Raw genomic sequence first — 23,336 nt, 5'->3', positions numbered from 1 at the left:
TGAGTCCACACAGTGCCGTCTTTGACTGAATTGCTTGCACAGCTGGGGAGAAAAAGGAGAAAGAAACAGAAAGGAGGGCCAGGACGCCCCGGGAGGGCTCGCATGAGGCAGGAAAGGGAGACGCATCAGGCCCGGGTTTTGGGGCAAGTGTAGACCAATTAAGAAGCTGTGCACAACCTAGCAGAGGCAGCGGAGGGCTTGTTATTTTGTCTCATAGTCTCAGGAGACTTGATGCGAGGTGGAAGGGAACTTGTCCTCCAGTATCTTGAAAGCTCAATGCTGAGAGTGGGCATGGGAGAGGAAGCAAGGTTCCTGTTTGCTTTTTCAGAAAAAAAGCATCCTTTTTTTTTTTTTTTAATTGGTCCTTCTCGAAACCCACCCCAAATGTCCTCCTCCCCAACGAGACACAGCACCCTCAAAATGTCATTCTCTCTGCCTGCTCTTCTGCCTCCTTACTAACTGAGCCTTTGCCACTGAGATTCTGCTTGCCTGTCAGTTCGAGCTTGGAGGCAGCGCCTCTGAGGAAATGCTTGTAGGCTCTGGGTAAGTGTCCACTGCTCCTCATCTGGGCTCCCAGGCACGTGGGAGGACCTCATCAAAGGCTTTATCAGCAAGTATGTGATGACCTGTTTTCCTTTCATCTCACCATAAGCTGTCTAGCCAGGGCCAGGACCTAGGTGCTTGACAGGTATCTATGGAATGAATGAGTTCTAAAATTCGTCATTGTGTTCTTGCCTTCTCTTTTTTCTGTTGCTGTTTGCTGGTCAAAACAAGTACAGGGTCAGAACTGGAAACAGAAAAGTGTGAACTGGGGGTTGGGGATGGCACGCACAAGAATTCATGCTTCTGAGAGAGGAAATCACAGAAATGAGGGTTTAGGGCCTGGGAGAGGGTTTAGGGCCTGGGAGAGGGTTTAGGGCCTGGGAGAGGAGTGGAAACGCAGAGAGAGAGACTGTACGCCTGAACCTGAGGACGGGTGGAGTCAGAGCATAGAGGTGGGGGCCCAGAGAAGTGACCACAAAAGCAGGTGGGCCTGTGTGGCAGCTGGGAGGATGGGGGAGGGGCCAGACCTCTGCACTGGGTATCTCCCATCACTGGGGCCCACTGGGCTCCCAGGGTCTGGCTGCCACCATGGCAAAGGTGAGGAGACTTGGATGCCCTTACCATCTTATTCCCATGTCAAAATGCCACAAAAAGACCTCCATGCTCTACGTTTATGCAGTCCTAAGTTTTCTAAAGCCTAGACCTTGTCTCTGTAACTCTGGAGGGGCATCATCTATAAGAAGCCAGAGTCGTCCTGGATTTGAGGCACAGCTGCCTGTTCCCAGGTGTCCTTTTGGGCAGCCATGCCCAGGACCTGTTTCGCTTCGTTGTGAAGACTGTACTTAGTCTGAGAGCCTAGTAGGCACAGGGCCAGCCTGCCTCAGTCCTTTTTCAGAAGGACAGGAGGCTAAATACAATTCCTATAAAAGTCACAAATCAAAAGACAGCAGAATGATCACCAAACCACACACAGCACACACACAAACACATATTATTTCTTCTGCACACTCTTTCTCCATCTCTCCCTCAATTTTCCTTGAGCCAAAAGGCAAACTATCTCCAAACAGAATTTTTTAAAGATCTGAAAATGTTAATGTGTTAACCACCCCTGGCTTGGTCACTCAGAGATGCTTCCACAGTCAGAAATTTCTCTCAGGCATTTACCCTCACACCAGAGGTCAGTCTAGAAGAATCTTTGGGCACCAAATTAACACATAAGCTGTGTTTAGGTTTGAAGCCACCACAGCTGAGTTCTGCCTGAGCTACTATCAATGACGTCTACCCCTCAAAACCAAGTTGTTGGAGACCCAAATGATCATATCACAGAAACTCTGAGAATCATTCCTAAGCAATGAGAACTAAGCTTTGTGAAACTTGTCACTACTCACCTCATGAATTAGACACTTGTCTATGAGCTGTAAATAGGAACTTATATTTTCCTCATCAGGTCTGGAGACCAAGAGCTGTGTGCACACTGTGAATTAAAAAAAAAAAAAGGAAGATGAATTAGAAAATGCACACCCATTCTACCCTCACGGTCTGCCTCTGATTTCCTTTCAGGACCAATATTTTGAGAGGTATGTGTGCCTGTGGCTTGACCTAAGGTTTACAAAAAAGGCCAGGAGGCTCCTCATTCCACTGAAGTCACAGCCTCGGTCACCACGAGCGTCCTCCCCTCGAGAAGCCCCTTTATGAATTCCAGGCATACCATTCTATATTAAGCCGTCTGAAACTCAGGCCGAGGCAGACACTCTGGAAGAGGAAGAACACAGCAGTGTCCCAAGCTCTTTGAAAGAGGCTCCTTTTGAGAGGGAGTTCAAAGGCATCAAAGACCATTGACCTTCTCAGAGAGCAGTCTCCGTGATTTTATGAATGAATGGTGCACCTCATTTGGAAGAATCAAGCTGGTACATCTTTTAGGACGTGAGGCATATGGGGTGTGACCGTGAGCAGGAAGCCTACTACTCAGTCACTGGAGGGTTATTTTTTCAAAGTGATACGGGAATTTATACATATCCAGGTTCGCCTACGCACTCAGGGAAGTGCTAATAGAGTAGAGCAGAGTTAGTCTGCGGGTGGTGTTCACACACCGCTGGGTTTGTCATGGCCATTCTGCTCTCATCCTAAAGGTCCTGATGCTCTGATCTTGACGGGAATGTTTAGAAGGCCACAATGGAGATGGCTGCACAAAATATGTCAATTAGAAGTAAAAAATGCCTTGCACTCAGTAGATCAGTGTTGAACCCAGGGCATCATGGTGTGTTTCTCTTCCCTAATCCTGCATAAACAGTATGTCACAGAATCCCATTTAAGCCACACAGATTTTCACTACAGCATTGTCTGTAATAACAAAACCTTTGGAACCATCTCAATGTCCATTAGTTGGGACCCTGCTAAATAAATCATGGTTTATGCATACAGTAGGATAGTATGCAATCTTTAAAAAAGAATGAGGTGGTGCTATTGTATTGATAGAAATATTAAAAGTGTATAATGTAAGAAAAAAAGCTGTAGAAAAACACGTAAGCAAGACCTGCTCGTGTGTAAAAAGGATCGTGCTTGTATATGATTATAAAGTTTCTGAAGGGCTATTCCAAACCTGTTTATAGTGGTCACCTCTGGGGAGGAAGATGGCAGAGCTAGAAGTGGGGTTATGGGGCTATTTTTCACCTTCTACCATTTTGTTTAGTTTTGATATTTTTATGTTGAGCATGAATTTATATTCTACTTTATTTGAAAGTACTTGAACTTTATAAAGAAGCTGTGCCAGAGGAGGGCAGGTCTCCTGAGGGCATATCTCACCATGTGTCTCGCCACAGGGAAGGAGGGGTGAGGTACTGCGCGCTCAGGTAACCACCCCCACGTGTGTCTTCACCCATGAGGTCATCTGTCTAATCTCACACAGCTAAGTGCCCACTTCGGGGTGAGAAGGAGCAAGGTGGTGAGGGAAGGAGACGACGGCCCCCGCTGGCCGTCAAGCTACTGGCATTTCAGCTTCAAGGGATGCTACAAGTCATCTTCTCTGAGCCAGAGTTTTGTGGGCTTAAGTCTTTTTTAGGACGTGTACCACAGGGAGTTTCTTACTGCAACCATAAGACCATTTCTTTTGATAAAAACCTGGTTCTTTAAAATGGTCTGAAATATTGAACAATAAAGAAGAAAAATTGTTTCCTTTTCCCAAAAGAAAAGTACAGACATTCACTGAATTTTTAAGATAATCAAGATTTCTTGTGAAACACCCATCACGCATAAATGATTCTAGCACTCGACCTTGTCAGGATATCTGCATCAGGGTCTGCGCCACGGGGAAGGTACAGGGCAACCCAGGTAGAAAGGGTGCTCTTACCCAAAGGACCACATGTGAAATCTATCTCGCCCTCCAGATACACACAGCATAACTGTGGTACCCTGTACGGGCAGTGGTTAAGAGCTGACCTTAGCCTGAGGGTCCAAGGCCCAATGAGCCCTCGACTAGGAGGGCCAGCATGCCCTGGTCTGAGGGAGTGGGAGAGAAAGGAGACGGTTAAGGAAGAGGCCTCTGGGGGGGCAGAGAGATCTGAGTTCAGATCCAAATACCTGAAACTCTCAAATCCACACTTTCCTCATCTGTACAAATGGACGAATGACATCGACTCTGGCAGTTTATCCAGCACCCAGGGGTCAGCCCTCGGGGACTGGTAGCTCTGGTTAGTGGTGTTGAGAGAAGAAAAGGGAGAGGTGGCAAAGTCAGGCCCTACCTTTGCCCATGACACGTGTGAACTGCCCAGGGAGATCTCCCTCCGGCAGTGGGGCGACAGCCAGCTCCCCGTCACAGCTGCTCAGCTGGTGTGGCTGGAGCCCGCCACTGGCCCCGGCGGAGGTGGTGGCTGTGGTGCCAGGGGCCACGGTGCTGTCTTTGCGGTCGGGGCTCTGGCTCTCGGGGCCCATCAGTGAAGGCGGGTGCAGGGCCTGGGGCTCCCGGTGGCGAGCGTCTGGGGTGGTGCTCGGGGAGCTGTAGGCCTTGATGGGAGTCAGGATCATTTGGTGCAGCTCCTGCAGTGGGACGCGCAGGCTGCCCCCCTCAATGATGTCCTGCATGGCCAGAGGGAGAAGACCTCCATTAGGGTGTCTGTCCGGCCCTGCCCGGCCCCGCCCCGTCCCGAGCTGCTCCCAGGCAGGACTCGCAGCTGCTGGCCCCTTCGGAACGTTCCTTGGAAAAGCAAACATTTTCATTTTCTCAAGCGAATATTAGCCCAGGAAGAAAACTTGGAAAATACAGATATGAATAGTGAGGTAAATATGTATCACCTAAAAATCCCACTAGAGATGCTCATGGACGTGATTTCGGCCTATTTCCTCCCCTGGCTTCCTCAGTGCCTTTTTATAAAATGCATTTATACCATTTACAGTCACACATTTCAGAAGCTGTATAACAAAGTGGGTCATACGGTGGTGGCTTCCTGTCCTGTGTATGATTGGTTTTGGATGAAGGAACCTGATTGTGTACACCTTTGTTCTGTCCGCGACACAGGAAACTGAGGGTAGTTGTTAAAAGTACAGACTCTAGGATGGATACTGGGCTTTGAAGTCTGACATTGCTGTGTGACCTTGGGTAAATGACTTCACCTCTCTGTGCTTCAGTTTCTCTGTGTATAAAATGAAGATACCGATTGCACCTGCCCTATCAGGTGTTTGTGGTAATGTTAATATTGGTAAAGCTGCAGGTCAGTGTCTGGTACCATGTCATGCTTTTTTGTTAAATTAATAAGTATGTGTTGAGTGCGCCCATGTGCCAGGCACTGGGCTAGGCATGGGGATATGGTGGGAACAGCCTTTAGGATTCCCTCAGGGAGTTTATATCCTACCATGAGAAGAATAGTCATCGTGCTAGAGACAGAGGTGCAGGCCAGGGCTGCTGTGAGGGGAGGCTCTCTGAGCGGGTAACATTGGAGGAGGAACCCAAATGAGTGTGGGCCAGAGGATCCTGGGAGAACGCCCCAGGCAGAGAGCATAGCAAAGGCACTGAGGTGGGAGGGACCTCTAGCGTGTGAGGAACAGCAAGGAGGTCTGAGGTAGAGCAGGTGGGGTGAGGGAAGAAGGGTGGGAAAGGAGATCCAAGGAGCCACAGGGGCCTGAGCATGCAGGCCTGCAGGCTGAGGCAGAGACGCAAGAATTTCTTCTAAATGAATGGGAAATCAGGGAAGGTTTGGAGCAGGAGCACGACATGTTTTAGAAGGATCATTCTAGATATATGTATAACATATATATATGTATACTGTAATGTATATCATTGCCTTATGTATATGTATACATACACACACATGCACACACTTCATAAATTGGATCCTCCTGCACCTACAATTTGATATACTGGGCATTATATACTAGAAAAAGGAATGACAGTTGATCCAGACAGACATTTATCTCTGTGCCAGATGCTCACAGAGGGGCAGAACAGGCTCAGACACTTGCGGCTGGAGCTCAGGGCCTGGGGGTCTTCCCTGGCATGGTGGGTGGGCTCCACCTTCTGCCACAGTGCTGCCCAGGGCTTATGCAGCAAACCTCTCCCCGGGACCCCGGATGGACATTGACAATCAGGGCCCTGATTACTAACATAGATTTCATCTTCTGAGAGCCCGGAATAGCATGGACATAATTTTAAAAGCCTGAAGCCTGAGTACCAATCCATTCCTGGGATCCTCTCTTACCAAGAAAAATTGCTTGGGGATGTCAAAGAAGACAAGCACATGGAACATGATCAATTGACCCCGACTTTCCAATCAATCCATCGGAAAGAGGAAACCTGAGGATGGCAGCGTTGGACAGGCGTGTTTCAATTCTGGGCAGCGCAACTCCAAGAGCCCAGCCCCATCGCTGGCAGGAACCTGCTTTGTTCAGAAGGTTGGAAGCAGAGTGTGAATTGTGCCTTAGCCTAGTTGGCACCCAGGGTTTCTGAGGGAAGTCAAATGCTAAGTAGCCACCAGAATTGTCTTAATCCTGGCCAGGGCCACTGTCCGGCCCACTTTAGGGGAGAGAGTCCATTTTTCTTTTACAGAAGAGGGCTTCAGAGAGGCTACTCCCTCCTTCTAAACCTGGCAGATATGGCCATGGTGAGACCAGCCCGCAGCCTGTCCTGACAAGCCTGATGCGTGAGTTGAGTGTTCCTGATCATTCCCAATTTTCCAGCTGCCTGGACTAGACCAGCCCTTTCTCAGAATCTGATGCCATCATGCGACTGGTTCTTTGACTTTGGACCTGGTGCTCTGATCAGGGAGGGCACATGGAGGCAAGGTAGCTGGCCCATGCCAGGACAGCACCTGTCACGTTTTCTGACCCAACTATGTGTCAACAGGGGATCCCTGCCTCGAGGTCCTCCAGTCCCTGCCAACCACCCAACCAGCAACGAGGGCGTGGGAGGTTCTGACCCCCTTGTCCAGCCCCTGACCGAGGAGGGGAAGGGAAAGGAGAGAGAGGGGTGAGGCTCCCCCATGAAGGCAGAGCTGGCAGCCTATCTGGGGGATTGCATGCAGCCTGCCATGCCATCCCACATGGCAGCTACCACAGGGGTGAGCAAATGTATGCCTGTGACACCATCAACTGCCACCAAATCCTCACCTGCTCTTGTTATGTGGCAAGAAGGCTTCTGTAATTACTTAGTGATGGGGGAAGGAGATTTTCGTTATGCTGAGAGCTGAATTCCTTCTAACAGGAAACACTTTCCTAACACTTGGCCCAAGTTCAAATCTGATCTGTTGGGGACAACCACATCAAAATGGAAACCAAAAACATAATGAATAATGTTGGACACTCTCTGAAAATCTAATTTACAGGAATCATGCAGAGTTTTACTTTGCTTCTCCCCCATAGACTTCAAGCCACTGTCTCACTTAACTGCTTCCATGGGGTGGCACAAAGACCATCAGGTCACATTCCTGACTCTTCCAAATGAATTCCAGAAGTCTACACTGAAGTGCCCAAGTTGAGAAGAAAGGTAGGAAACTGCCCAAATGGGATTCAATTCAGCGCCCTTGACTAGCTGTTGGAATTGATTCTCCATGTTGACAAAAATAGGGACTCAACCTAAGTCTCTATTGATCCTCATACCATAAATATAATCCTACATTATAAACACAAAGTGGCAAAAATGAAGCTGTGCATTCACTAATGTGCCAAGTCAAGGAGCTTATGTTTAGAGCAGGGGCTGGGAAGGCTGCTCCACTGTGGCACAGCTGGCAGCTGAGGCAAGCACAGCTCAGGGCGGACAAGCAAGAAGGAAGCCACTTTCGGACCATCCCAGCCGTCCAGCCTGGCTTTTTAGGTGTTGTTGGAAGACTGGTTGAGACTTTCTTGGGGCATGCAACAACAGTGAGGTGGAAATCATCTGGGAGAGCGAGCTTTGGCAGCCATCGACCCCAGCACTTTCGGTAGGCAACTGTCCGGGGTCCCATCCTTCTCTTTGTGTGAGAAGAATTTGATTTCTCACGCAATAGACAGGACTCCAGCATTATTTAAACCCATTCTCTCTCTTTCTTTCATTCACCAAACATCAGCTGGGCCCTACCAGGAGCCAGGCGCTGTTAGGCACGGGGGATCTAAAAACAAACATGACAGAATCCTTGCCCGAAGAGGCTTCCAGTCACTGGGACCCATGAGGTATGAGTGTGCTGCCAGGACAGGGAGCTGTGGGTGCACAGGAGTATGTGTAACTTTTTTCTCCATGCCAGGGTCCCAGGTTCAGAGAACGGTTCAACTTCACAGTTTGGAAGTCCGTTAAAAAGAATGGGGGAATGAGAGCATGTGGAAACATTTTCATTATTAAAGATAAATGTTGAAAAATCTGCCCCAGTGACCATTCTATTCGTTTTTCTTTTCTACCAAATATCTTCAGAAGTCTACACATCTTCACCCCATGGCATCATCACCCATTCAAACTCACTGGTTCATGGATTTTGGATTCGGTCCCCTCCCAGCTCCCTGAAACCCTTCTTATCATGGCTACCGGTGACCTCCTGATGGCTAGTTCCAGGGGGCAGTGTTCAAACATGATACATCTATGGCACCCAGGCCCAAGCCCCATACAAATGCCTGGACTCCTGCTAAGTGTCTTCTCTTATCCTTCACCCTCATGGCCCCTGCCTTGGCTCAAGGGCCCACCAAGACTGGCTATAGGTTCCTAACGCATCTTCTAGCCAGCACGGGCCCATCCAGGTTTCTTTCCTCACCACTGCAGAGTAGTGTGTTTCAACCCAGGAAGAGACCCCCACTGGCCTTGGTAATGACGTTGATCACAGTAGGTTGTGAGAGCTCTGGCTACACGTCTGCCTGTCACAATGCACATCCCGAGTTACTGAAGGCAGGAACCATGTATCACTCACCGTTAGCCTCCAGTGGACGGGGTAACCTAGTGCAAGGCAGCTGCTTAGGAAGTGTTCAGTAACTGAGTGGATGCAGTACTCTGGATGCAGCGACTACTGACTGTGAGCCAGCCACGGGCGGGGCCCCAGCCATCACCTTAGAAATCTCTAGGTTCTATGTGAGGTAAGAATGCTGTAGGAGGCAGGAGCATGGTGACAGCATTTCCAACAGCATAATCAGCTGAGGATGTCTGGGAATGCCAGAGGAATGGCTGATTTCAGTCTGTCACTGGTGGCCTAAGTTGCAACACGTTATGGACAATCCCCTGCCTCCAAGAACAAGAGGGACCCAGGTCCCTGAGAAGAGAGAAGAGAGCGGGGGACTGAGTCCTAGGTGGATGCTAAGGAGAGATTCACCCCCACCCCCCAGGCCATCAGCTCCTGAAGGACAAGCACACAGGTGCCTGAACTTGGGTTCTGAAACAAGCTCAGCGTGGTAGTTTGACAGACACAAGTTTTCCTCCTCAAAGAAGTCAACCCGAATAAACTCATTATTACTTTCCTCTTACCCGTTAGCTGCTCTCAGACTTTGTATTACATCTGTCATCTTTTTAACATTCCCATTCCAGTGAACCAAGGAGAAAGTGTTTTGGTGGAGTCAATATTATTCTAGGTGTGAAATCTGGGACACAGAAAATGTCGCTGACTTATCACAGGTTCCACAGGAAGTCAGGGGCATGTCGGGGCCACGCCTGCTGCCTCGCTGCCCTTGTGTTTCCACACACAGATTGGGCCCAAGGCTGCAGGGAATACAGCATCTCTGTCACTCAGGTGGGTGTGTTTCCTCAGTGACAGAGGACATGAGTGAGTTCCTGAAGGACGCTACCGAAACAAGGGGAGAGGGTATCACGCTTGCACCATACTGCTTAGCAGTCTAATCCATATGCAAACTGTCCTGTGTATTTCCTAACAGATAAGGAGAAAACTGGCCTTTTGATTGTTCCCTAAAAGAGAACAATTTCTTATATTAAAAATGGCAATAATCGCTCTGTTAGACACGCTGCTTGGTAAAGCAGTTAGCATAAAACTATGAACAACAACAATAACCTCGAGTTCAGTTGGGCAGGTTACTGTCATTTGTGATAAACTAATTATGAACAGACCTTTCATCATGGGTGTGTATGTGAGTAGCCACTATCCATCCAGAGATTTTAAAAGGAGCCTTCCTTATAAAGTAATATGCATAGTCTATCAATATGTATTACTTTATATTTGACGTACGGTGCATTACATATAACTTTAGATATGGCATGTAAAATTAGACACACATTTTGCAAATAAGTTAAGAAAAAAAACCCTTCCACTGCATTAAAAACGTTTACGTGCTTACAAAACTTGCATTAGCCCTACCTATCTCAATACTTTGTTCCCTTCCAAAGGCATGCTGGGATAACTAGAAGAGGTTACCACTCAAGCTATGAAGGCAGCAAGTAACTACAGAACTTCCCACCCACCATTCCCAACCGCTTCTCAACAGCAGCGCCCAGAATCCCAACTCTGAGGCACGAGTAGCATGGTCTCCGTGTGTGTGGAGCAAGGCCTGCTCTCCTTTGGACCTTAGATGAAATCAAAAGGTCACCAAGTCCTAAAAATGACACTGTTACCAGAATGATGTCTGGATACAAAGATAGGACGAGAATGTGTTTAGGCAGCATACAAAGGGGGACGGCAGCAGCTGATACCTGCGTTAAACACTGGAATAAACTCTTCTTCAGCATTTGGCATTTTTGAGACAGTTCCAATCAGACTCATGGGGACCTATGTGTTGTTAAGTTAAAGTCTGGAATTATTGTCTGGAAAGCCAACTATGTCCATCCGCCGAGTGATTTTGATCCCCTTTGGTCAAAACCTGGAGCACCCCTGTTGGTGTTTGACACTCTGCGGGCAGCTTTCCTCAAAACCAGGTCCTCCCTTGGGTGGACAGCAAGAATGAAGCACATCTGCATATTCCCTGCCTTGTTTGGTCAAGATTTCAGTCTCATGTTGTGGGTTGAACCCCTTGCTAATCTCTACAAACGTCTAAAGCGTAGAGGGGAATGCATTTGACAGCACTTCCTCAGTCTGGGACGGCCAGTCACAGGCTGCCTGGACCCAGGGAATAAGTACATTTCAGCGGTCAGGTTACATAGAAGCATGAATAACAGGAAAACTCCACTTCAGAATCACTTCATTTTTTTCTGACTTTGGTGAGGAAACAGTGTGACATATTCTATAAGGTCTGCTAATGACACTTTTAACTGAGAAGTGTCCTTGGTCCATTTTCCTGTGATGAAGGTGGAAACGCTCCCTCGCGCGGGGATAACTTACCCTTTCCAAAGACTTCAGGAGGTTTTGTCTTTCTTTGAGCTTCTGAATACTGATGACAATTTTGTGTCTTGCACCTTTGGTAACATTCTGTAATTAAACAAATGTTTAAGAATCAGCTTAGAGACTCTCTGAGGCTATTTAAGTACTTTACTGTCTGCTTTGTTCCTACATGTTTGTGGACTAGTAAATACCCATTTGTCTTTCTCTTTAGTACCTGTTGTTATGAACATCGTCTTCCTAAATATTTTAACACTATCTGGCTACACTACACATGTGCCTGTATCTTTTAGCTGTGACCTTTAGGAGAGAGGGAGAGAGAGAGAGAGAGAGAGAGAGAGAGAGAGAGAGAGAGAGAGAGAGAGAGAGAGAACGCTCTAGAACCACCAATAGTCCACCCAGAATGAAATTTCTTCATGGTCTTAAAAGATCATTTTTAAGTCACACACTTCTCTTCTCCAGGTTTATCATTTCAGGGCCTCCCAGATTCCCTGAAGTTTCCAATCCCACATAGATACTCTTGGCTTTCTCAAACCTTTCCTGTGTTTCCTATCTTGAAAAGAAGTGAAGTCCAATATAGGTCTCAGCTGGTGTCATACCACACAGGCAGTTTTTGTCAGTTCACAGCCACTCTGGCTTTCATAAGGAAAACTTAAACCTATAATTCACTTGTCATTTCAGGTAAATAACTAGGAGTCACATTCAGAGTTGTGGATTTTATCTTCTTAACTTTATAGCAATGATGAGCCTAAGGATCTAGTTTAATACTTGTTGACTAAAGATAACTGCAAATTTCCAAATAGGAGGTCCTTTCTCAAATCAGGTCTCTCATACACACTTCTGGTGACTTCTGGCAACTATTCATAGAATTCCTCTTAAAAAAGGAAAAAAATTGGAACACCAATGACATCTTCTTTACTTAGAAAAATTAACTGGTCAAGTGACAACTGAACTCACTCTCAAGATGAAGCAGTGGGGGCATATTTCTGTTTAGCCTTGATTTTGAGTTCAAGTGAATAAAATTACTCTGAAAAGTTTGTGCTGGCCTCTGGCTTTGCCTTCTGTGTCCATTATTTGTTTTTTGTTTTTTTCCTCAAGTCAAACAACTGATGACTTAGATTTTTTTCTAAACTCTGACCCAAACACAAACATCCTCTGAGAAGCAGTTTTCGTTAATCCCTGGGATCTCAAGGAGCAATTCAGATGAAAAAAAGCAGTGGGAAAAGTGTTAGGAAGTTGAAATTAGTGCCTTTCCTTCTCTGAGACTATGCAGTGACGTTGGGTTTTGTCTTGCATCTCAATACTGGTATTTGGCCAGGCCCTAGAGGTTAACTGAGGGTACTGAAAGTGCAACGGGAATACAGTGATCTGCTGGGAGGTAAGCGTCCAGACCAGCTATGCCCCAAAGGATACAATCTCCTCTTCCTGCAAGGGAAATACTATTAGCTTGTTCAGACCATTAATTCTTTTAAATCACTGCTCAAAGGAAACTGAGGTCAGTTTGAAACATGCAAATAGCATTTTAAACAAGGGAAACAAAGACATCGGTCAAATCTATTTACTCCAGCACAGCATGGTAGGAAAGAAACATGCTTAGTTTCAGGGGTTCTGTTGACTGGCCTGGCCTTTGGCATTCACACTTGGGGAAAGATGGCTGAGAAGGAAGGAGAAACTTCGACCTTCATGGTATGCAGAAGCGAAATGAAATCTGAGACCATTCTCAATGATTGTCCCATGTTATTGAGGTGGTTAGAAGAAAAAAAATATAGTACAACTTACTCCAACCGCAACTAAGACCACTCTGTCTCAACATGTTTTTGTACAAGTGTTGGGAAAGGTCTGAGCCCTGACCTGGTGCTTCTACTCAATAATTACTAGACCTTGGCTGATTTGTAACCAGACTGGACAATAGACAACCAATTGAGCTGTCATTCCCCAAACAAGCCCTGGTCACATAGAGGGAGGGAGGAGGAAAGGAAAGCAAAAGCAGAACACAGGCTCTTTGAGGCCTTGGTCAAATGTTTGTTACCTCTTCTAGGAGATGACACGGATTTCTCCCTAGCACCCTTGAACTTAGTGAGTGTACCTCAGTTATACCTTTTTCATAAGAGTCTATCTCATTCCTATTTGTCCTTGTGGTTATCTGCTTGCCTTCCATCTCCTACTGGACCCTGAAGGCAAGAACCGAGCCACACTCACCATGGAATCAATGCACCTGGCAATTCCTTAAAGAAGGCAAGCTACTGGGAGGGTATAGGTATGGGTCCAAACAAGGTCTGCCTTGGACTTAACTTCAGGTTCCACCTGGGGCAACTTCTTAGTGAAGAGACCACTGAAGCACATACCTGAGCCTCCAGCTGGCACTCGGTGAGGGCCATCATTTCCTCATAGGTCATCTGGGAGAACAGCGCAGCGTACTTGTGCAGGCGGAGGCTTTTTAACCAGGCTGGAACATCTGCGGTGCAAGGTATGCGAGAGATGGGGAGAGAAAGTGAGAGGGAACGGGAACAGATGACAAAAGATGTGGGAACAGAGAAAGAAAAAGAGCGGATGGTCAGAGGGGGAAAAAAAGAACAAAAATAAACCTTTATGTTACTACTTGTTTAATTTTGGCAGCAAATTATGGACTTAGACGTCTTGGCCTAGCCCTGAGATTCTTACTTTAGCCCTGTTGGGCTCCCTTATTGCACATTAGACCAGGGAGGTGCTACCTTTGGGTCCATGGGCTTCAGGGTATATAGGAATTCCCTAAAATTGTATCCCAATTGGTGAATATATGGATAGTTTTCTGGCAGAGAAACATCCATAGCTTCTGTAAAATTCCCCAAAGGGTTCATGACCAAAAAAGGGGCACGGAACCACTGCATTAGCCAGACGACTGACTGCATTACTGATGTGGAAAGAACTGACTTAGAATTTTAAAACTGCATATAATAGCTCTTCACCCTCAAGAGAATTTCTTTCTAGGTTCAGTGCAGATCTCCACATGCTGTTTCTGCCACTTCTACAGTGACAGGAAAACCAGGCAGCTGTAGGTCCCCAAGGGTGGAGTCGCTGTCATTCTTAGCCTGACGTCTTTCTTCTGCCTTCCTATACTCCAGAGGGAATAGGGCATCCAGGACTCCAAAACTATCACGTGCATGCGTGTGTGTGAGTGAGTGTGTGTGTGTGTGTGTGTGTGTGTGCGCGCGCATGAGTGTGTGTGTGTGTGTCTGCTGACCATTTCCCCAAGCTATATAATGTATCTGGATGTGTCTCTGACATTTTCCTTGAATGTCAACGACAAATATACCAGGACTTGAAAAATCCAAAGATTGGCTAAACCATAGGGTAATGGAAATTCCAAACGCATCCGAAATAAGTCCCAAATTTGGGATTCTAGAATCAGGAAAATTAAATAATAGTAACTGCATTGAAAATCCACAGGAGAATTATTACCTTGCTAAGTACAACCAAAAGAAAGCACTTGCCCATGCTCTTTTAAGTCAGAGATTTTGAGCTGATAGGATCTTTGAAAAGTCTCTAGAATTCCTTCTACAGATGGCAAAATTAGATCATTAATTCTAGATCTCAGAGTAAGGATGTGGTGAAATGGGGACTAGAACCAGGTCTCCTGATTTCCAGCTTTTACTTACATTGTATCAACTTCTTGAAAAATAAGGACAACACAGCCCAGCAGTGGGAGGGCTACATAAACAGCGACTGCAAAGTACTTTGAAGCGTTGGGCAACTGTTATTCATGTTTTCTATAAAGCATTAGCCATTATTAACCATGATGATCGCAAGATACTATCACTAAGTGCTTTATTCTGAGGCACTGACAGAGACCACAAACACTCCAAAATAAGTGGAAACCTTCCAATTCTTCAGTGTCTAGAGTAGGTACCTGGGATTTATTCAAGAGGCCTGGCCTTCCCTGAAATCAGGCCCTGCCTGTGGGTGAACCAAACCTAGCCTTAGGGAATGTGGGTATGGGGATGAGCTCCTGAAACCCAAAGATATAGGAGGGGAGGATAGGTCTGCTAAGCTTACTTCTTGATTTGCAAGTAACATGAAGACCAAAGAAGGAGAATTTCTGGAGAAATAGAAGTGGCTATCCAATAGCATTTTAAGAACAGATTCAGTCATTTCAGGCAAGACATTACTTGGTTCTGTGCTTGGAGCCCTTCATTCTACTGCGACAAGTGGAGAGTCCCTCTGGGACCATTAACCACAAAGAGGCAGGGCTTCCCCAGGTACATAGTACCAACCTCCTACAGCCTCCTCACCGCAACCTGTGATTGGTTCAAGAGTCCAGGACATGCCAGCTTAAGAGGTGCTTCCTCCTGTGACATCCTGGAGCTATTTTACCGGACTTTATTCTCCACCATGTTTTTTGTTGCTGTTAAAACAGTGCTCATACTTCTACAGAGTGAGCAGCAAATAACTACAGTTCTGGCTTTCAGGCCAATGACATATTACCGCTTTGTCACCAGGTTTCCTGTTCGCTATTTACATCTTAGAAAAGCCCCAAGTTGCTGCTCTGAAAACTCAATGATCATGACTCAGAGAAGTCTGGGTAACCCAATGCCACACTTGGGCACAATACATGACAGAAGAGTCTGGAATAACCTCATGGGCCAGATTTTCACCGGTGTCCTACAGCTTAATCATGCAAAGCCCACTGATGATTAAACAAACAGAAACCTGAGCTACTAAATCACGTTGCAAACTGGGTGCTTTATAAGCCAAGGTGACAATATGGTACTTTAAGAATTGGGGAGAGTGGGGTGCAAGTCTTGGCTTGGCAAGTTTCAGTTCAATCAGTGCTAGTTTCTTTCTATAAAAGTATTTGACAACCAGTACTCCTCTGGTTAGGGGAATGGAAGAACCTGCCTCATTCATATAGTCAAAATGCAGGCCATTGGGAGCTGTTTTCCTAGAAAAGGTTCCTACACAACTTCGGAGCATGGCGAGTTTGGCCTTCCTGGAGTGTTATTTCTGGATATGTTCCTGGGAAATGCAAGCTCCTGTTGGCTCTATGTTCTTTGAAGCAGGCACATGTTGACTCCACTTTTACAGCCAAATCTCAGTGTCTAGCTCAGTGCTGTCTGCCTAAAGAGCTATCCATCCTGCAACGTGAACTGATGAACAAAGAAGAGGAAATTCCAGTTCTTAAGAACATAGCCTACTAACCTTCCCTCCCTGGTTGGCAGTGAGGCACCTTACTTTGTCAAGATTAAAACACAACACCATTAAAAATAAAACAAACCAGAGAACTGAGCACCTTCACTATTTGACTCCACCCATGTGGGGAATTCCAATGACTTGGATACTAGTGTCTGTAGATCGTTGGCCAGGGATGAATTTTACCTAAGAGCTCAGGTCCTCTCGCATGGTCTAGGTGCCACATGGTTGGATGCAAAGCTGAGTACCACCTAACATACCGTGTTTCCCTGAAAATAACACTTAACTGGAAAATAAGCCCGAGCATGATTTTTCAGGATGAACCCTAAATATAAGCCCTAATGCATCTTTTGGAGCACAACTTAATATTTAAGACCCGGTCTTATTTTCAGGGAAACACAGTATCACCTCAGACCTTCTGTTTTCATTCTGCAAAACTGTGGCTATGGTTGGAAGACACAGAAAAGCAGGGGAGAAGCAGAGGTATTTCCTGGAGGAGTTGATATGTGGTCGAAGACATATATGGCTCCTGAGCGCCCACCTCTGACTGGCACTCAGCTGTTTCGCTTCATCAGGGTTGTTTCTGACAGACAAGCCAGTGGAGCTCCCAGACTAGAAAGTCACTCTCTTATCAGCGGGAGAGATAAAGATATTGTGCTATAAGCTGGGATGACTTCCTTGCCAAGTGTGGGCATACTGATAGATATTTGCTCACTCAACATTTACTGACTGCTTACTATCGGGGCCAAGCTCTGTGAAGTCATGTCCCTGCCATCAAGGAACTTTTAATCTGGAGAAAATTGACCCCCCCCCCCCCAAGAAAAATTATAATAGCTGCAGGACAAGTGCTAAGTATTCAAAGTTCTAGGGGGCATGGAACAATGAGCATTTTGGTTTGCCTTGGGAATGAGGGATGGCTTCACAGTAGCAGCAATGCTGGAGCCACTGGGCAGACCATATTGAGGAAGCCATTCCAGGAAGCAGGAACAGCATGTAAACAAAGCACACAGCCAAGAGAGCATTCAGGGTTGAGCAAATACTTGCGTAAAAGATAGACAATGGCTAGACACAAGGTAGGGGCAAACAGGCAGGGGTCAGGGGATTGAGATCTGCAACGTTGAAACAAAGAGAGTGGACTTCGTCTTGTGGGTTTTGAGAAGCTGTTGAAATCTGAGCAGTAGAGGCACAGTCATGTGAGAAAGACGGTGACTGTCAATGGAAAGGCTGGACTGGAGGATGGTGAGAGTGTGGTCAGGAGATGAAATTCCAAGCCCTTGGAGATGGGTTGGGAAGGCAGGGCAGAGAAGGAAAGGATGTAAATTGACAGTATTGGAAAATCAGAGAAGATAGGGAGTAAGAGAGAGAAGGAGACCAATTAGGATGGCTCCTCTGATTCAGGTTTGGTGAGACAGAAAAGGCAGGGCAGCAGCAGGTTTAGGGTGAGAAGTGAGAGATGGTGAACTCCACTTTAGATCAGTTGGATGTCACTGCCTTCGTCATCCAGGTGGACAAGTCAACAGCTCAGGGTCTCTGAAGAGAGGTCTGAATCAGAGAACCAGTCTCCTCCTCAGTAGCACATGGTGGTGGTTTTAGCCATGAAATGGGTGCGAGCACTCAGGGAAAGAGATGGAACAAGAAAAGGGGAGAGCCAGGGTGGAGCCCTAGGAGTGCCAGGCTTTTAAGGGAAGGTGTGAGAAGAGGAGCCCATGAAGAAAACTGAGAAGATAAGGTCAAAGGGTAGGAGGTTGCTGAGAGAACGCACCACCATTCATGGGCCGCCATGCCACAGTGGTCTACCAAGTTCCTTCTAGATCTTTTTGCAGTCCACAATGGTTTATCTTCTCGTGGCCATTTTTTTTTTATAGTAGTGCTACACCCATCTTTTATATGGTCTATATTTACCTTTTGGTCTTTACCAATGCGATCAAGTTTCCAATTACGCTGACTTCTAGTTCCCTTTTAGAGTTTGGATGAATCAGCCACAGAGAAGCTTTGTGGTGCATACAACAGCTCACACAGAAGCTGGGCTGCAATTAGAACTCAGGCTGCTTTCCTCAAATGCCTGCTGTGGGAATGGCTGCGAACACCAGTCAGATCAACAGACAGTACAGCACCTGCCCCACCACCGAGGAGGCCCCCCAAGTGAGAATACTGGGACCAATATTGTTGAAGGGCCCAATATGGGAAATAACAAAAAGGGAGTAACAAAAAGGCATCCCTGGAAGAGAGAAACATGAACAGCCTCATTTTCCACAAGAAAAGAGGTGGTGGTCAGCTGCGGTGGTCCTGGTACCTGCAGCTGGAAGAGAAACTCTCATTCACCACAGAAAACCAGGCTAATCTCAGACAACTCTTCAAGATAAGACCGCATCCTTCGTCTTTGGGGGAGAGAAGAGGAAAGCCAACTGAGGGGTAAGAAGGGACTAACTCTTCAGTGTTGAAAACATTCCTTTCAAAAATGAAGAGCAGAAGTCTAGCAACACCATCAAGATTACTGAAGACTGTCTTTATTTTCGGCCAGAATGGGGAGCCCAATTCTGTTCCAGCCTCTGAGCAAAGGAAAGAAGACATCTTGACCTCTGGTCCCTGTGGAGCTATAAGCGTGCTCCTGCATCCTGAGATGTGTCCGCGGTAGCTTCTGGGAGGGGGTACATGCTTGTGGGGAGCATGTGTAGGTCGCAGGAGGCACAGAGATGGCCTACTTTGGGGTAAAATACCCACTTAGGAGGATTAGATACAAACAGAGGGACTACATTTTTCCTGGTACTTTCCATTAGCTATGACATTCCTAAGTGATGTTCTAAAGGCAGCCTGCTTTGCATTGTTAAATAGTGGCTGGGTTCCACATCAAAAGCTGCCCTCTGTGTGCCGGCACAGTCGTTAAAGCATCTCACATGCTTGGCAAGGAATGGTGGCTACAAGGCTCAGGACCTTTAGGAGTTGGAGGAACCTTAGGGATTTGCTTTTCAAAGCCATCATGACTCTCAGCCTAGCTGAGAAGAGAGAGTGTCAGTCTGAGCCTATTAAGACCTATCTGTGCAGGTCATATGTTGGCATTTGGGAATAAAGAAAGTAAAGAAAATTTACTAAATCTTGGCCTTTAAGTTAGAGGAATTCAAGACAGTGCCTAGAAAGCCAACGTTCAGAAAACAGTGACTCGCTCCCATGTCAGCCATGCTGAAGTGTCCCAGCCACACAGGGAGATGTGTCACTCCCACTCTGTCACTCCCCTGTATGACCCTATATTCACAACCTTTCTTACAAAGGCTTCCGATGGGTTCTTTTCTCCTAAAAAAGATCACAATTCTCAATAACTTTTCTAATCTCATTCTGGGACAGGCAAAGATTTAAAGGTCTACATTTCAAAAACAACTCAAAACCCCAAACTGGCTATTTCAGAGTAGGCAATATGTTTCTTTTGCTATGGACAAAAAAACATTTACATAAGTTTCATCTAAGAAAGACTCCTTAGAAAAGGCAAACTGAGCATATTTTCATAGTCACTGGTCTCCTTCTCTCTTAATTGCAGTGTTTCTATCAAGGTTACTAGAGCCAAAGGCTTCCTTTTTACCTCTATCATATCTGTATGCAAACTATAAACAGCTTCAGTTACCTCTGTATTTTTGTACTAACATAATGCCACACATCATAAGGATACCCAGTGAATGTCAATTTGTAATGATAAGGCTGAAGCTCATATCAAGAGAAACTGACCCCCCAATTTCTACTCCTCTCACACTGATAAGTGTGATGAAAAGGTCATGGACCTTCACACTCTTAGGAGCCCAACGCTATGGGCTTTGCTACCAGAAATCTGGAGTGGAGTCCCCCACATGAACTTCACTACAGGTAAGCATAATGCTTAAACTGTGCTGGCAAAGAGAGGAGCCAGGGCTCTTAAAAAGACTGGGCCAGAGCAAAGCACGGTGCACTGTATCCTGGCTGGCACACCTCCACGGGAGTGTTCTGCAGGGCCCCACACTCACTCACCCTCCCCCATGCTGTCCGCCTAGTCTGTTTCTTCTCCTATATACTCTTCGCTATAGATGACACCATGAGCGACGCAGATATCCCAGGCAGAAACCTGGGCATCATACTAAATTCCTCCCACTCCATCACTGTCTACATTCCATTAGTATACATTTATCTCAGAGCAGTCTCCATTCTATCTGACCAAGATCCCACAAACACACTATGGTCTCCATTCTCACTGCCGGTTGCCTTGGTCCATTTCATTTTCCTCCTCAATTACTGAAATCTTCTACCTTTCAGCTGGCCTTCCAATCCAGGATCCCCTGTCCCTTCCTCACTTTGATTTATCCTCCACACTGCTGTTAGGGTCCTATTTCTGGCAAGCAAATCTGAGCAGGCCATTCTACTGCTGAAATTCTTTCAATAGCTTCTACCAACGTCAGGATACAAGCCAACACCCTCCGCAAAGCCTAGCATCTGGCTTTTCCCTCTCCAGACTCCTTTCTCATGTGCCCTTAACACTCAAGCCATAGGACCTACTTGGTCCAGCTGTCTCATCCCCGTGCTTTCACACATGCTGTTCCCTCTGCACAGAATGCCCTTCCCTCACCTTATGTATTTGACTAACCTGTAGTCATGCCCTGGGACTCAGCTCCAGGCCGTTCCCCCTCTGGGAACTTGCCTTGGTGCCGGCCCCTACCTAGGGCAAGTCTCCAAGACAAGGTGTGTTCCTAGCTGGGCACCTGCATCAGGTACCTGCTTGTTGCTCATGTGATGGTGAGTCCCTCGAGGCAGGAACAATCTTTTTCACCTCTGTCTCCCCAATAGCGAGTACCAGCAAAGCCTCTCTCAACAGGTGCTCAAAAAAGGCAACTGATTTCAACGAGGACAAAAAGGAAACCCGTTAATCCACCTTTCTTCCATTCTTTCTGCTCCCACATAACATGGCCACATCCTCCATCAACAACCCTGGCCTTTGGAGAAGTCTCCAGTTGTTAGGTTTCTGCATTTCAGAGGATGTGATGCTAATCTGAGGGTAAATGTGCTTATTCTACCAACGGACTTCTCCTCCATATTTTCTCTTCTTTCTAGGAATTTAGTGGAATGTCTTTTTTTCCCCTTCTTGGCCACCCAAAGGCTTTGTGTGAGAGAAGAGGTAAAAGAGAACATTCCACCCACATGATGCTGAGGGACAGGAGGATATTATAAGTGAGTACTGACTCAGATTCAAGAATCCTTCCCCTGGGATAAGTCACAGTGAAGCTTTTGCACAGCACAAGGACAACTGAATTTAGAAACCACAACCAGTATATTTAGTCCAAACATGTATAAACAGTAGCCACCACAGGCAATGTTGAAGGGGGAAACTTTCATATTCCCATTCAGATTCTCACTTCTGTGCATTAAGTTCTAGTGGAGCAGCTGATCCCATCCTTTCCTTAGCCTGAAATATTCATCTGAGACCCCTGCCCCAAGGGACAGGCAATCTGTGCTTCAGAGCTGACTTAAAACTTCAGGATACGTATTTACTATAAAAGGAAGAACAACGCAATGCAGGCGGATGATGTTACTCCTCTGAGAGCAGGAGTAGGTCTACTTGGGAGAGAACTTAGTGACTATCCTCGGCAGGCAGTGCTGCCACCAAGACAAAAAGGCGTTGAGATCGGTGTTTGTGAAAGCATAAAAAGAGCCAGAATGTTGGGCCGTGAGCTTTAGTTCACACTTTTGACCCAAGAGGCACATTTCTGAGGGACAATTCATAGCCAAACCTGGCTCCTCTGTCTGGATGAAAAGGAAGGAATGGACGAACGCAGTATTTCAGCACGGTATGCACAGCTGTTGGCAAGAACGACGAATTCACACTAAATTAAACTCAATTATGGTGACTTTTTATTCTTTTCGCAAGGTGTGGGGTGAGTACTGACATGCATCCCCTGGAGATTTGGAACGCCTCCAATTTCTACTACAGATTCCTTGTTGTTCTAGTAAACGGGCCATTTAAAAATTAGAAAAATAGCAATTAGATGATGGCATCCTGAGGTGGACCAGCACACAGTGTAAAAAGGGCTGACACTCCTGCCAAAGCGCCTGGTCACAAGAAAGAAAGGGATGTGGATCCGAGAGGAAGAGCTGGCTCTTTTTAAAAGCACTTCATTGGATGTCCTATTTCATTTCTCAGAAAGTATGAATTAATTTGGAAGTTCAAACCGGCATCTGCTCTTGGACCAGGGAATAAAATGACACACTCGGGACAGGCTTGTTAACGGCCGCTCTCCGGCACTCTCCTGGGAGGCCATCTTGCACAGTCTTTGATGGTGGCAGCCTGAGCAGTGGCCACCCTATGAAGACATATTAAGGCAGGGCTGGGGGAGGGGCACTTGGATTTCACAGACACTGGCCCCTGACTCTGGAATGCTGTTTTCAGGTGTGGACATTTCTACTGCATGACTTTCACGTATTGGCTGAATTGCAAATATACTTTTCCCGTAAATAGAATCCTTTCTTGTCTCTCATGCTCCTTCCTTCAAGTATGTATTGCCCTTTAATTTGCTAAGGGCCTTATACTCTAAACACTAATACAACTCTTTGGGAGAAGTACAGTTCAATAGGTCAGCAAAAAGTGGATACATATAGAAGAGAGTCGCCCAGTCACCAAAGAGCCAATTTTATGACCACAACTCTTGGGCCAATCTAGAAAATCTTGGATATTAGATCTTGTCTGGGTCATTTTCTGATTGAATAAGTTCCGAGGAGACAATTCTCATCAATTCTAAAGGAAGGAATCGAAGAAGCTTACACAGTATATGGGATATCTTTTGAACTTCGGAATATAGGACATTTATTAAATTTTTATCTCATTCATTTCTCTTTAAAAACGTGCACTCTTTACTCATTTCTCACCTCAGAATGCCAGCATGCCATCAGCACACCTTTGCCTACTTTGAGAGAATGCCTAAG

General features: G+C 46.3%; 2 protein-coding genes across 6 annotated transcripts in view; one reads left to right on the top strand and one right to left on the bottom strand.

The window, feature by feature from the left end:
* Positions 1-23,336, bottom strand: part of SAMD4A (sterile alpha motif domain containing 4A) — a 216,372-nt gene that overhangs the window by 27,077 nt on the left and 165,959 nt on the right. For all 4 annotated transcript variants that reach the window (XM_019725735.3, XM_019725736.3, XM_074327456.2 and 1 more), the window contains 4 exons: positions 13,586-13,695; positions 11,244-11,330; positions 4,281-4,614; positions 1,932-2,017 (listed from right to left, as the gene is read on the bottom strand). In XM_019725735.3, the coding sequence (XP_019581294.2) occupies positions 1,932-2,017; positions 4,281-4,614; positions 11,244-11,330; positions 13,586-13,695 (617 nt within the window). The remainder of the gene's footprint in view (positions 1-1,931; positions 2,018-4,280; positions 4,615-11,243; positions 11,331-13,585; positions 13,696-23,336) is intronic.
* The window catches only part of GCH1 (GTP cyclohydrolase 1), a 140,131-nt gene that overhangs the window by 105,153 nt on the left and 11,642 nt on the right, over positions 1-23,336 (top strand). The gene's annotated exons all lie outside the window — the stretch shown is intronic.

Source organism: Rhinolophus sinicus, chromosome 3 (assembly GCF_057876585.1).
Source record: "Rhinolophus sinicus isolate RSI-liver-muscle chromosome 3, RSI-T2T, whole genome shotgun sequence".
NCBI classification, from domain to species: domain Eukaryota; kingdom Metazoa; phylum Chordata; class Mammalia; order Chiroptera; family Rhinolophidae; genus Rhinolophus; species Rhinolophus sinicus.
The sequence above is the reverse complement of the archived record's forward strand: the minus strand, read 5'-3'. Positions and strand labels throughout refer to the sequence as shown.